This window comes from Malaya genurostris, chromosome 2 (assembly GCF_030247185.1).
Source record: "Malaya genurostris strain Urasoe2022 chromosome 2, Malgen_1.1, whole genome shotgun sequence".
Lineage (NCBI taxonomy): Eukaryota > Metazoa > Arthropoda > Insecta > Diptera > Culicidae > Malaya > Malaya genurostris.
In genome coordinates, this window is record NC_080571.1 from 287279024 (window position 1) to 287291534 (window position 12511).

Consider the following 12511-nt stretch of genomic DNA (forward strand, 5'->3'; position numbering starts at 1 on the left):
CTCGGACTGGTTTAACACTTGCCCTTCTCGCACCGTATAATATTGTGGTCCCAGCAAGGATTTGTAATCGAGTTTCACGTAGGTTTCGTCGTCCATGATTATGCAGTTCAAATTTCCAGCAAGAATCGTATTGTACAGCTTTCGAACCGTCGGCCTGATCGATGCTTCTTGTTTCGAACTACGTTTCGGTTGTTTCTGCTTCTTATAGGGTCGAAGATTCAAATTTCCTGATTGCATTTCGCACGGCTTTTTCACTTACTCCGTCCATTTTTGCTATCTTTCTCAGTGACAGTCCGCGTTCTGTGCACCATTTGTACATAATTTTCCGACGTTGTTCTGCTGAAAGTCCACGCATTTCGAAACAAACTAATGAAAACGAATAAGCAACTGCACAAGTGGTTAGAGAAGAGTGTAAACAACAGGACGCAGCCATAAAAATTGACAGATTCTGAACCATTGCGAAATGGCAGCGGTTTTTGGTTGCGTCCATACTTTCTGGTACAGTCTTTAGTAAAGTAAGTCGTATTCACGACAAAATTTCTATATACTTTTGATGGGTTCCTATCCATTCTGATATTGCTGTATACCATCGAATACCGGAAAAAAACATCGAAAAAATTCCTCCAAGTAGCACACCATTTATTAACGGTTTATCTTACAAGGCTAGTAAACAGGTTTTACAATCAGTAAAAAAAATTCAATTTGTGATCATTTATGAGCTCACTAGTGGCCCACATCGCGTGACATGAGCTTCAGTCATCGATTCATAGGACCGCATGGCCAGGGGAAGCACTCGTTCGAACGCCTTTTAAGTTTTGTTTTTATCTAATTTGATAAATCTTAAACATAGTGAATCAATCAAATTAACTAGAATTGTGGCAATTCTTTTATCACTCTTTACGCAATGCTGAAACTGCGATTGTAACCGGCATGTTTCGTTAATGACCATAGAAGTACGCCCCACCAAAGAGAAAATAATGTAGTAAATTCGATGTGGAACGTGCTTAATTGCTCCAGTGTAAGTCCCCGACATTCAAATGACAGCTATGCTTGTAATGTTATTTTCTAAGATTCGCTGTTTAGTTTAGGTGTCCGTTTTGGCCACGCCATTCCCATTCACCAACGGTTTAGCGATGCCGTTGGTCATTTTCGGAGGACTGCTGTTACCATTCCGAAGCGACTTGCTAACCTTCAACAGCAAGTCGTCATCGCTGGAGCTTTCACTCGTCACATGGGACGAATTTGTCATGTTGCTACTACCAAGCTTCAGGTAGGAATCCAGCTTGTCAACGGAAGCTAAAATTAGACCCAAAAACAGCGGAGACGGTTTCAGTGGCCTGGAAAGATATTCCGGATGGAACTGTGCTGCCACGTAGTAGGGATGATTTTCCAACTCCATGATTTCCATTCGGTTGCCCTCCGAATCGTGTCCGACGAAGTGAAGCCCGTGCTCCTCCAACTGCGTGACGTACTGCGGATTTACCTCGTACCGATGCCGATGCCGTTCCTCGATCTGTCTCACGTTACCGTACAGTTGTTCTGAAATTTTAAATCCCCAACATTAATTCCGTCAGCGTAGATAAGTTAATCTGGACCGAAAATAACTTACTAACTGTACTGTTATCTTTCTTGAAGATAGTCGTCCGCTTCCCCAAACGCATTGTGCCACCCATCATGCCAGGGTGGTGTTCTGGCATGTCGATTACCAATGGGTGCTTGGTATCGGCGTCAACCTCGGTGGAGTTGGCATTCTGCGAAATATTGAACAGATAATGTGGAGAAGTCATAAAATATCAACACATCAACACACGGAATTACCTCTAAATTTAGCACATTTCTTGCGAATTCGATAACGGCCACCTGCAGTCCGAGACAAATACCGAGAAAAGGTTTCTTATTTTCTCTACTCCACTGACAGGCTCTAATCTTGCCTTCAATACCCCGCGCACCGAATCCGCCTGGCACGATAACACCGCTGGGAAGGATGCAAATTGAAAATTTTTAATGACAGATTTTGATGCTACAAACCCTTGGACTCGTTCACTTACTGGCTGTTGGTGAGACCTTGCCAAGCTTCGTAATAGAGATGAGGTGATTCCTGTTTGGTCAAACGTTCCAGATGGCAAGCTTCGATAAATTTCAAATTCAGTTTATAGCCGACGGCAAGCGACGCGTGCAGAAGCGACTTCGACACCGACGCGTATGAGTCCTCAAGTTTGGTGTATTTGCCCACCAGAGCAATATTGACCTTCTTGTAAACATTATCCACTCCTTCCGCCAGATCTCGCCAACTCTGCATAAACCGGATAGGCCTTGGCGACGGTAAATCCAACTGTAGCCGCTCGTTCAGAAAATCAATTACTCCGGCCTCTTCCATCAGAAGCGGCACATGATAGATCGAGGACAGATCGTGAATGCAAACTACCTGCTCGGGAGCCACATGGCAAAAATTGCTGATCTTGTCCTTCACCTCGTTCCCAATGGGTTTCTCCGATCGGCATACAATCAAATCCGGACTGAGACCCAACCCGCGAAGCTCGCGTACACTGGCCTGGGTTGGTTTAGTTTTCGGTTCTCCGGTAGCCCTTGGCGAAGGAACCAACGAAACATGAGCGACGCAAAAATTTTCTCTTTTCACACGAAACTGAAACTGTCGAAAGGCTTCGACGAACGGCATCCCTTCGATATCGCCGATCGTACCACCGAGCTCCACTACGCAAACCTGCGGTGTAATGTTATCCTTGACGGGATTTTTCGCTACCCGTTCAACCCATTCCTGGATGGCGTCCGTGATATGAGGAACAACTGAAAACACACAGGGATTAGAACTCTTTCGGCCATCGAACACGGCCCCTCCCCTTCCTTACCTTGCACTGTTTTTCCAAGATAATCGCCAATCCGTTCTTTTTCAATAACCATTTTGTAGATTTTCCCCGTGGTAATATTGTTATCGCGATGTAATGTAATATCCAAAAAGCGCTCGTAGTTGCCCAAATCGAGATCCACCTCGCCACCATCGTCGAGAACGTAAACTTCCCCTGAAAACAAATAACAACAGTTTCATCATCATTCGACTTAAAAATAAACCCCCACACTTCGGGCAGCTCACTCACCATGTTCGTACGGGGAGAACGTGCCAGCGTCGATGTTAATGTACGGATCAATCTTAATCGACGTAACGCCGATCCCGCAGGAATGCAGCAAGGTACCGAACGAACTAGCGATCACACCCTTGCCGACGCCACTGATTACACCGCCGGTAACCAAAATGTACTTCATTGCTCCTGCTGTCGTTGTCGTCGTCGTCGGAAGTTGGATCCGTCTAGTGAACGAACTGAGCGAATCGCACCGTTGCAGCAACCTGTTCAGTGTGGCACGGCTACACATGCACGATGCTGTGCCAAGATCACGTGGCTCAACGCTCAACAGCTGTTCTGAAATGGTATTGGAAAGACCATTAGTACTCTACGTCACATCGATGGAATTCTATTTCGCACTTATTCAACACGATACAATTAAGAGTCAATTGACGAACAAGGCAGTGATAAGGAAACCTTGTCCTAGGCAGACTTTCAAAACAACTTGAAATTGCGCTTCTTCGCTAAGTGGAAGGATCTATACGCTCGTACAACAGTTTCAACAAAAACAGTTCTAGTTTGTTTTGATTGTACTGTTCTGAGTGTTCCTGTTCAGTGCGCATGCACAAGAATCAACTGAAAGACGTCTTACTTGAATCAGTTTTCAAGGCCAGATTTGAATGTCAGCGTCTAAGACTAGCTATTTGTTTAACCCAACGAAAGCACATTTTCTTTCAAGTTTGGTTAACTAAAGCTTTGGCACTAAAAGTATTTTCATTATTATTCATGAAACAAAGCATCCGGACGCTTGCTGGATATTAGCGAGGAACATGTAGGAAGTGCATAACCTAACCGCATGGTTAGAAGTCCTGTTCAGGGCACTCGATTTAAAACGCGTGGAACACGATTATCTTTCGCCAAAACTTACCGTTATTCGTTTGATCAATGCAAGCCAGATAAAATCATCACAACTGCAACAATGCTTTATGAAAAAAATGTTACGCTAAACACGCGAACTACCAACAATGTACACATGAACGTACGGACAATCCTCACTCAACATATCAAAATCACGCAGTTGCAGCAGGCGGTAAAGCAGCAATCGCAATGAGCTGTCAGTCTGGCATATTGGACACTGAAATAAAACTGTTTCTTTATTTTCACACGATTATGAGAAAAATATTGTGAAAGTAAATAACTAAAGGACTATTCACACACTTCAGTTTCGTGACGGTTCAGTAAAAGTGCCTTCGGTGCGCCGTCAGTGTTCTTTTTTGTCGGAACCTTTCCGTTCCGGCACAGCAAATGCAGTGACATACCGACTTGAGTGAAAATAAAAAATATCGGTGACGACGAATTTGAGTTTGCCGGACGGACGTCACACTGACGTCGAGCTGCACTGAAACGGCACGGTGCCGGATAGGTATGAATGCGCGCATAAAAAACGAATGAAATAATATCAGTATCAGTGCACGGTGTCGTGCCGGCACTGAACCGGACCGGATATGTGTGAATAGTCCTTAAATCTTGGTTTCGCGAAAGGATTTATATTTTTAAAATAGAGACAAAAGAAAACTTGGTTTTATACAACAAATATTCTTCTCAGAGGATTAGTTTGTTTCAATAAATATGTTGATATAAATAACAAATATTTTACTTAGAGCAAACTCAGCAGCTGCAAGATTCATATGGGTGGTCTATAATATAAATGAAACTGAAACAAACGTATCCCCAGCAATCCGTTTTATTCTATTTTATTTTTTTTTTTTTACGTTTCGCTTTCAGCTCATCAGTGCGTCAGCAGTTTATGTTGAACTGCTAACGCCACCTAACGGTTCAACATAAACCGCTGAGCAGACGTAAAGTTAATGCTACTTACATACACACTTATCATATCGAAGTGCTATGTCTTTACCGACGTGCCGAAAGAAACGAAACTAAGTGACGACGTTCTGGCCGTCAACAGATGAAAATAGTTATGTGTACTTAGCACAAATCCGGTACCCACCAAACCCCTAAATAACTAGTATCTGTTGACGGCCAGAACGTCGTCATTTAGTTTCGTTTCTTTCGGCACGTCGGTAAAGACATAGCACTTCGGTGTGATAAGTGTATATGTAAGTAGCATTAACTTTACGTCTGCTCAGCGGTTTATGTTGAACCGTTAGGTGGCGTTAGCAGTTCAACATAAACTGCTGACGCACTGATGAGCTGAAAGCGAAACGTAAAAAATGAAAATAGTTATGTGTACTTAGCACAAATCCGGTACCCACGTGGTACCAAACCCGTAAATAATCCGTTTTAGTTTTATTTATTCGAACAGTTCTACTGTCAAATTTAAAACTGGTATACGCTGCCGTTCTATTCATTAGGGCGTATAAGCAAGTGACAGTTTCTCCGACGACACGACCTGCCACTCGCTTTTAAAACTGTATCGCAAATTGAGCTACCCCTCAGTAACTGGTAATGTCAAAATGATATCTAATGAAAAATGTTTAAAATTGGGAACGCGGTCAGAGAAATTGTTGTTTTCAAAATAACAGTTACAGTAACCCTAGTTACCATTGTTTATCTTTTCAAGGTAATCGTTCTCGGTTTCATTATTGCATATGCCCAATCTAGAGCATCTCAGAAGTTCTCATCGTCGACTGCGGATCTAAATCGGAATTGAGAGTTTTTATGGCTTGCTAATTTTGTATTTAATTATATATTCTGTTCACTAATAATATGTATTCTTGTAGCCTCTTTTCAAAGTGCGTAAAGACCCGAAACTAACCCTTTTGCGTTTATCTACGGCGTGATGCTCAGAGGGTGAAGAAAATCTCACCGTGAGACCAGAATGATCTTCAACCAATTGCATTGTAGTACTCAGATGAACAGTATGACCGCGAATGTTGGTGTTATGCTGCAATTTTGATGATGTTGCTACTTGTTAGAATCATTTCGATCGTGATTGCAATTATTTATATACTTTCAAATGTACTAATCAGCATTCACAAATTTTATATGACTTTTTCATCAATATTTCAATTATATGTATAAAAGTCCTACACAAAATAAATGTTTAGTTACCGGTGAAATATGCTGCGATTACAATTTCAATCAACTGTGATCTGCGCTTCGCTGATATGAATTGCATTTAATGATATATGTACGTAACTACTCAACCGTAGGTCGAGTGGCCTACGCTAAAATGCGGAAACGGAGTGTCCCTTTTTAATTCTTCCCTTATATCGAATTCATATAATGAGGCCCTTATTACCAGTATCACTACACGGTGAAAACCCTTATTATAGGTATCACTTCACGGTGAAAATCAAGTGAAGTGAATGTAGGTATTTATCACGAAAGTCGCTTCAGAGGAAAAATTAATTACTTATATGAGCTTGTGGTTATTACGAACATCACATAATTTTTTTGGAAAAATGATTTTCTTCACTACAGTGACTACTTCAGTGTGCGTAACAGTTCAGTAACAGGGAAAATCAAGTGAAGTGATATAAGTGTGAAGTGAAAGTGGAAGTGAGAACGGTTATTAGGGCCTGAAACTCTTTTTAAACGCCAGTAGAAGACGAGACAATCAGTGGGAACGACTTGACAGGGTATTTTGATTATTAGAATGAAATGCAAAATCGCGGTTCTGCACGTTAAGGAAAAAACCAAAATCCCGAAACGACATTATCATTCCTGTTGTCATTCAAATATTTTTGATAGATACGTAGATAGCAAACGAAAAATTCAGTGGTAATATATATATATACGGATATGTTCCATTTTGCTAGATCACCATTACATCGCCATATTGTTAGCGCCATGAAAACTGGTTTATTCCTGCAATCAATATAATTAGCCTAACTTGAAATAAACTGTTTTACTTATAATGCATCTTTTAAAGTATTACCTGTTTGTTTATTATGCTGTGCATGGTGACTATTTCGTAGCAACCACAGCAGTGATGCTTGTAAAATATATTTTCATTATTACCTAGGGGTCTTTCAATACTTCGGTAACTGATAGTGATCGCGCATGAACACTTTTTATTGCGATTTTTCTTCGAAGTGCCTGGTCGTGTCGTCGGTTTCTCTTTAATCACTCTCTCTTTCGATTATTGTGATCTGATTAAAAAGATTTTCTTTGATATCACTATTAAGTCGAAAGTTTCGGGTATCATTTCATGCAAAGAGTTGAGTGATAAACGTGGAAACCGCTTGGTAATTAATAGAAGAGAAAGTAAACAAAGAGAAACTGTCACTTGCTTATACGCCCTTTTGAAAAATTAACCGAGATTTGAAACACAGACAAAACGCTACAGGAGCTGCCAGTTTATTTTGTTATAATTATTCAGATTTAAATTTCAAAACTGACATAAATTATGCATCTAGAACTAGAACACTCATGAACATGCCCTTATGCGTTCCTGCCAATTTATTTACAAACAATTTCATAATAAATTTAACTTGCAAAATCAGTTTCAAATGAACTAACTTTAGATAAAGCAGACTCTGTAAGGTTGGAACGAAATCAACTTTCAGTTCAGCAACGCCATCGCACGGCATCACATTCAACATATTATGTCAATTGTATGGGTGCGCAGTGCTGTTATTTTGGCGCGCACGAATTTGACATTTATCTCCCCTTCTTCTATGTACTAGATTCGATGCGATCTTGTCTGAGGGCGCCATGCTCGCAAAAAAGGATGTTGCCAAAGATTTGTTCGAGAAATGTAAGAGCTATCTTGTTAATATGGTGTCTTTGCCGCTAAGCAGACACAAAATTTGCACTATTTATGCAACCTTCAAATAATATTGTACAAGCACCCTCATTGAACATAACTCAAAACTGAGTGACACATCACTCAAATTCATAAAAAGTGCACGTACTATAACTTGAGTTACCACCCATCGACTCATTCTTGCGTTAAGGGACGAAATTGTCAAAACTTGAGTAATTTTTACTCAAAATAAGAAAAAAATATTTTGTTCGAAATTTGAGTAAGTTCAACTCAAAATTTAAGTTTCTTGCTCTCAAAATGAAGAAATTTTTATTCGTTAATTCTCATATACAAAGTTATTCTTCTTTCTTTTGAATGCCCAAAATAGTGATTCAAACCCGTTTCCTTTTGAACGGTTTGGAGTCAAAATGGAATTATTTTGATATCCTTATGTTGCGCTTTTCACTAAGCATAATTGAAACCACAAAACATCTATGATCGACGTTGATTCATGTTTTCAAAACCGGATCTAGAAACGGCAATGGAAAACGGCGTATTCTTGCATTCTTTATTTCGATAAGAATATTCCGAGAATGAAAACGCACTGAACTGCAAGTATGTTTTTCACTCAAATGTTTAAAAACTCAACTCTTACTCTAATGTATGAATAAATGCGAGAGAACTCATGGCAATGAGTTTATTTTACTCAAATCCATACTCAAATTTTGACATATTGTTCCAGTTTATGAATTTAAGTAGTCGCAGAGACGACAGAAATAATAGTGCACTTGTACAATATTATATGAGGGTTGCATAAATAGTTTAAACTTTGCGTCTGCTTAGCGGTTAAAATTGAACTGCTAGGCGCGAGATGGTAGTTCAGTTTGAACTGCTTTAATCACCGACGAGCCGAAGGCAAAACGCGAAGAAACAGAAATTGTTCAAATTATTTTTTATATATTTGATTTTCATATATTGCTTGAAATATTCACAACGAATCTGTCGTATGCGTTTCGAGCAGTTTCAATTATTCAGTCGCACTTATTCCAAATACAAATAATAATACCCTTAAGTCCAATACAAACGACCCGCCAATGTTTGGTTCACAGCCTGAACAAGTAAGCCTAGCAAATTACTCCCTTTCATTGCGATAGTTTTAAAATGTGGAAGGAGATCGTTTCTGGCAACGCTTTATGCTAGTTGCTACGGTGCAAAACAAACTTGTTTGTTTATGTTTATCGTTGCTGTATTAAATCGCAACAATCAGTCTAAATATCACCGGCACTAGCACAAAAGATGAAAAATGAACACAAACACCCACGAATCAACAAATATCAATACAGCTAGTAGTATATTCATGGTGGCTTAACCATTCTAGATTATTGTTTAACTTACATTTCGCTTGTGATCTTGATTATCAGATAAAAACGGTTTGTTTATTTATTTTTCACTATAATAAACAGTAACTATGGTGAACTTGTTCTTACCCTTCAGTGTTGCTAATTTTATAGAAAACTCGTTAAAGTGCATTGTCACTCTGACAGTGTATCATGACAGTGTACCGCACGATGCAAAATGTGTCCTTGAAAATTTGTCGAGTATTCCGTATTATAATTTGTATTTCTGCATAAAATGTTCAAAACGACGAATGTAACAATGAGAGATTCTCTTTGTTTACTTTCTCTTTCGGTTATTACGGTACTCTTGGCAATCCTTCTCTCCAATTATTTACCGATAATAATAACTAAGGCTATCATCTTTTAATCTGCACTGAAGAAATTACCGGAAAAAGCAAGAATATTTCGCAATAATCGTAAGAGAAAGTAAACAAAGAGAGTCTCTCATTGTTACATTCGTCGTTTTGAACATTTCATACAGATTTGTTGAAAGTATCATCTCTAAACAGGCAGCGCCTCTACATTTAATTTAGGCGTCATTGTTCCAATTGACATCCGGCCCCATAAAGTTCAATGCCAAAAGGCAAAAAGTGTTAATTTTTAGCAGTGTAAAAATATCGATTTGTTTTTGGCCAACAACCTACTTCAAATGCCATGCGCGCATCTTGTGCTCATTCTAGCAACACAACCGCTTCAATTACGTCTTTGTCATTACTGTCATATTGATCTGTCAACGAATAGAATAAAAAAAAAAGATTTTGCTGATTAGTGGTGCGTCTTGCTATTTCATCGTGTTTTTGATAAATTTTTCACTAGACTTTGGAGCAATAAGTGCATTACTGCGTCAACAGAACTGTTATCAAATCGGAGGTAGAGAAAATTTGCGTGAAACCATTCGTCCGGCCGTGCATATCGTAGGGGATGTCCGGGGCGAACATTACACGCAACGAGGTCGTGCAGTTTGTGCTACGAATTTCGCTGGTTTCGATCGTAACCTACTATTCGGCCAAATGGCTCATGAAGAACTTGGATCCGACCAACAAGAGCAAAAAGAAGGCCATGGAAAAGGCCGAGGATATCCTGCGGAAGTAAGTCGCCAGCGCCAGCAAGCGCCTCAATCCCCGGGACTACGGGAATCAAAGTCCATCACGTGTTTGTGGAATTGGCTTTTGGTTTCCTTTTTTTTTTTGCTATGGTTCTTCGTGCTTCTTAGAGCTTTCTGATTTGCAACTACGGTAGTTTGTTATGTAATGTGCATCGGTCGGTCAGTTCTTCGGCTATCTGCGGAATGCGATTGCCTGCATGCGTGTTGCCGTGGATAGAACGATTCACGTATTTCTTTGTTAATCAGAACTCAAGATACAGTGACGTTTTAGTGACAATCTCGAAACGTACTAATTAAAAAAAAGTATTATGATTTTCTGCGCAATTGTGATTTTGCGGTTTTGTTTTCGCGTTGTAGAATAATTTGTTTGATATTGACATGCAAATGTAAATTTTTTTTAATTTTGTTTTTTCGTGCTATTTCATTATTTCGTCATGATAATCGATAATCGGAATGCAAATAGAAAACTAATTAAATATTTTTGAACTAATTCTATCTGAATGTTTCGCCTCTCGATTTTAGACTTGGACCTAACATTAAAAAGTTTGCCGTGACAAATTTGAACGACTACGAGCTGGTGATTGCATCGCACCTGGTCGTTCCGGAGAACATCAGTGTCAGTTGGGACAGCATTGCGGGACTGGACCATGTTTGTCAAGAAATCAAAGAAAGCCTTGTGTTTCCCGTTTGCCACCGGGAGATGTTTCCTTCGTCATCACTTTACCAGGCACCGAAAGGGGTGCTCCTGTATGGACCACCTGGTAGGATCGGGGTTTGGGCACCGAAATAAAACAATAATACAGCATATTTTCGTCTGTTTTAGGTTGCGGCAAAACATTGATTGCAAAAGCTACCGCCAAAGAAGCCGGAATGCGTTTCATAAATCTTGACGTGGCCATGCTAACCGACAAATGGTACGGCGAATCGCAGAAGCTGGCATCGGCCGTTTTCTCGCTAGCTGTGAAAATTCAGCCATGCATCATTTTCATCGACGAAATTGACTCGTTCCTGCGGGCACGCAATTCTTCGGATCACGAAGCGACGGCGATGATGAAGACTCAGTTCATGATGCTGTGGGATGGCTTGAACACCGAGTCCGACTCGACGGTAATCGTTATGGGTGCCACCAATCGGCCACAGGATTTGGACAAAGCGATTTTGCGGCGGATGCCGGCACAGTTTCACATCGGGCTTCCGAACGAAGAGCAGCGATTGAAAATTTTGCAGCTCATCTTGCGCCAGGAAAGAATTTCCCGTGATGTTGATTTTATCCAGCTGGCTCGGATGACCGATCGTTACTCCGGGTCGGATCTGCGCGAGATGTGTCGAAATGCGTCCGTCTATCGGATTCGGAAAATCATGCGGGAAAAGAGCAAGGAAATGATGTCCAACGGAATGGCAAACGGAAACGGTACCCTTGGTTCCCCGGTTGGATCGCCGATGCTGGAAGAAGCGCCGGCCATCACCATGGAAGATCTGGCCGAATCGTTGCGGAACATGAGAAATTCGAAGTACAATTCCGGTCACATGAACGATGCTCGCATAGATTTAGACTAATGTGTGCTTATCAACTGTAGCTTCTAGCAAAAACCGTATCAGAACGCTTATTTAGGAATGTTAAAATTTTGCGAATGCTATGTTCCAAGAGCTGTGCGATTTTATTTGTACTCTATTCGGTACGTCGGCAAAATCGGGCAGCTGAAGTGTCCTGATTGTTCACCGAAACTTTGATTTTCCGGCACAACTTTTTAAGCTAGTTACTGTGAAAGTATGTTTAAATACCAGTTATAAATTATTACAAGTGAAATATAAAATATCAGAACGTAAGTGTATGATAAATAGCTTTGATTAGATAATAAGACTTTAAAATTGGTAGAAAATTGAAAAAAAAATTATTCAGTCAAGTAGTTCGTAGATTTTCAACTATTGTGGGGGAAATAATATGTATGTTCCACTGCGGAACAGAAATGATAGAGTTTGGCGAAGGTTCGGAAACTCGTCAGCGTGTGAGTGAAAATGGAATTTTGTTTGATCTAATTTCTAAGCTTGTAGGTAAGACCATACCCCTAGTTGTATAGGAACTGATTCAATAAAGATCGAATAACCCATTCCCGTAGCAGTTTTTTTTCTGTACTGTAGTATTCATATCCGTTGATGATTTCATCATAGTGGGTATAAGAATTTGATTGAATTGATCTTTGGTTTCGGAAAATCGAAATCG

The 12511-nt window shown here is 40.1% G+C and overlaps 2 protein-coding genes across 5 annotated transcripts; one reads left to right on the plus strand and one right to left on the minus strand.

The window, feature by feature from the left end:
- Positions 1–618: 618 nt before the first annotated feature.
- LOC131430445 (CTP synthase) lies at positions 619–4183 on the minus strand. Of its 3 annotated transcripts, none has more exons than XM_058595450.1 (7): positions 4006–4183; positions 3114–3429; positions 2868–3038; positions 2049–2805; positions 1819–1975; positions 1610–1751; positions 619–1539 (listed from the first exon to the last, which is right to left on the minus strand). In XM_058595450.1, the coding sequence occupies exons 2-7, from the start codon at positions 3385–3387 to the stop codon at positions 1085–1087; spliced, it is 1956 nt and encodes a 651-aa protein (XP_058451433.1). In that variant the 5' UTR covers positions 3388–3429; positions 4006–4183; the 3' UTR covers positions 619–1084. The 3 variants fall into 3 exon arrangements, with proteins under 3 accessions (XP_058451433.1, XP_058451431.1, XP_058451432.1); XM_058595448.1 differs by having other exon boundaries at positions 3114–3434; XM_058595449.1 differs by lacking the exon at positions 4006–4183 and adding an exon at positions 3498–3647 and having other exon boundaries at positions 3114–3434.
- A 5730-nt stretch (positions 4184–9913) lies between these two features.
- On the plus strand, positions 9914–12398 carry LOC131430448 (outer mitochondrial transmembrane helix translocase-like). 2 transcript variants are annotated; one of them, XM_058595453.1, is made up of 3 exons: positions 9914–10273; positions 10813–11051; positions 11114–12398. In XM_058595453.1, the coding sequence occupies exons 1-3, from the start codon at positions 10107–10109 to the stop codon at positions 11845–11847; spliced, it is 1140 nt and encodes a 379-aa protein (XP_058451436.1). In that variant the 5' UTR covers positions 9914–10106; the 3' UTR covers positions 11848–12398. The 2 variants fall into 2 exon arrangements, with proteins under 2 accessions (XP_058451436.1, XP_058451437.1); XM_058595454.1 differs by lacking the exon at positions 9914–10273 and adding an exon at positions 10654–10676.
- The last annotated feature ends 113 nt before the right edge of the window (positions 12399–12511 follow it).

Coding starts and splice junctions, on each gene's coding strand:
- LOC131430445 (XM_058595450.1), bottom strand. CDS start 3,387: ATGTGTAGCCGTGCCACACTGAACAGGTTGCTGCAACGGTGCGATTCG. Junction 1,976..2,048: donor CAAGGTCTCACCAACAGCCA/GTAAGTGAACGA, acceptor CATCCTTCCCAG/CGGTGTTATCGTGCCAGGCG. Junction 1,540..1,609: donor GAAAGATAACAGTACAGTTA/GTAAGTTATTTT, acceptor TTAAAATTTCAG/AACAACTGTACGGTAACGTG.
- LOC131430448 (XM_058595453.1), top strand. CDS start 10,107: ATGTCCGGGGCGAACATTACACGCAACGAGGTCGTGCAGTTTGTGCTA. Junction 10,274..10,812: donor GCCGAGGATATCCTGCGGAA/GTAAGTCGCCAG, acceptor TCTCGATTTTAG/ACTTGGACCTAACATTAAAA. Junction 11,052..11,113: donor GCTCCTGTATGGACCACCTG/GTAGGATCGGGG, acceptor CGTCTGTTTTAG/GTTGCGGCAAAACATTGATT.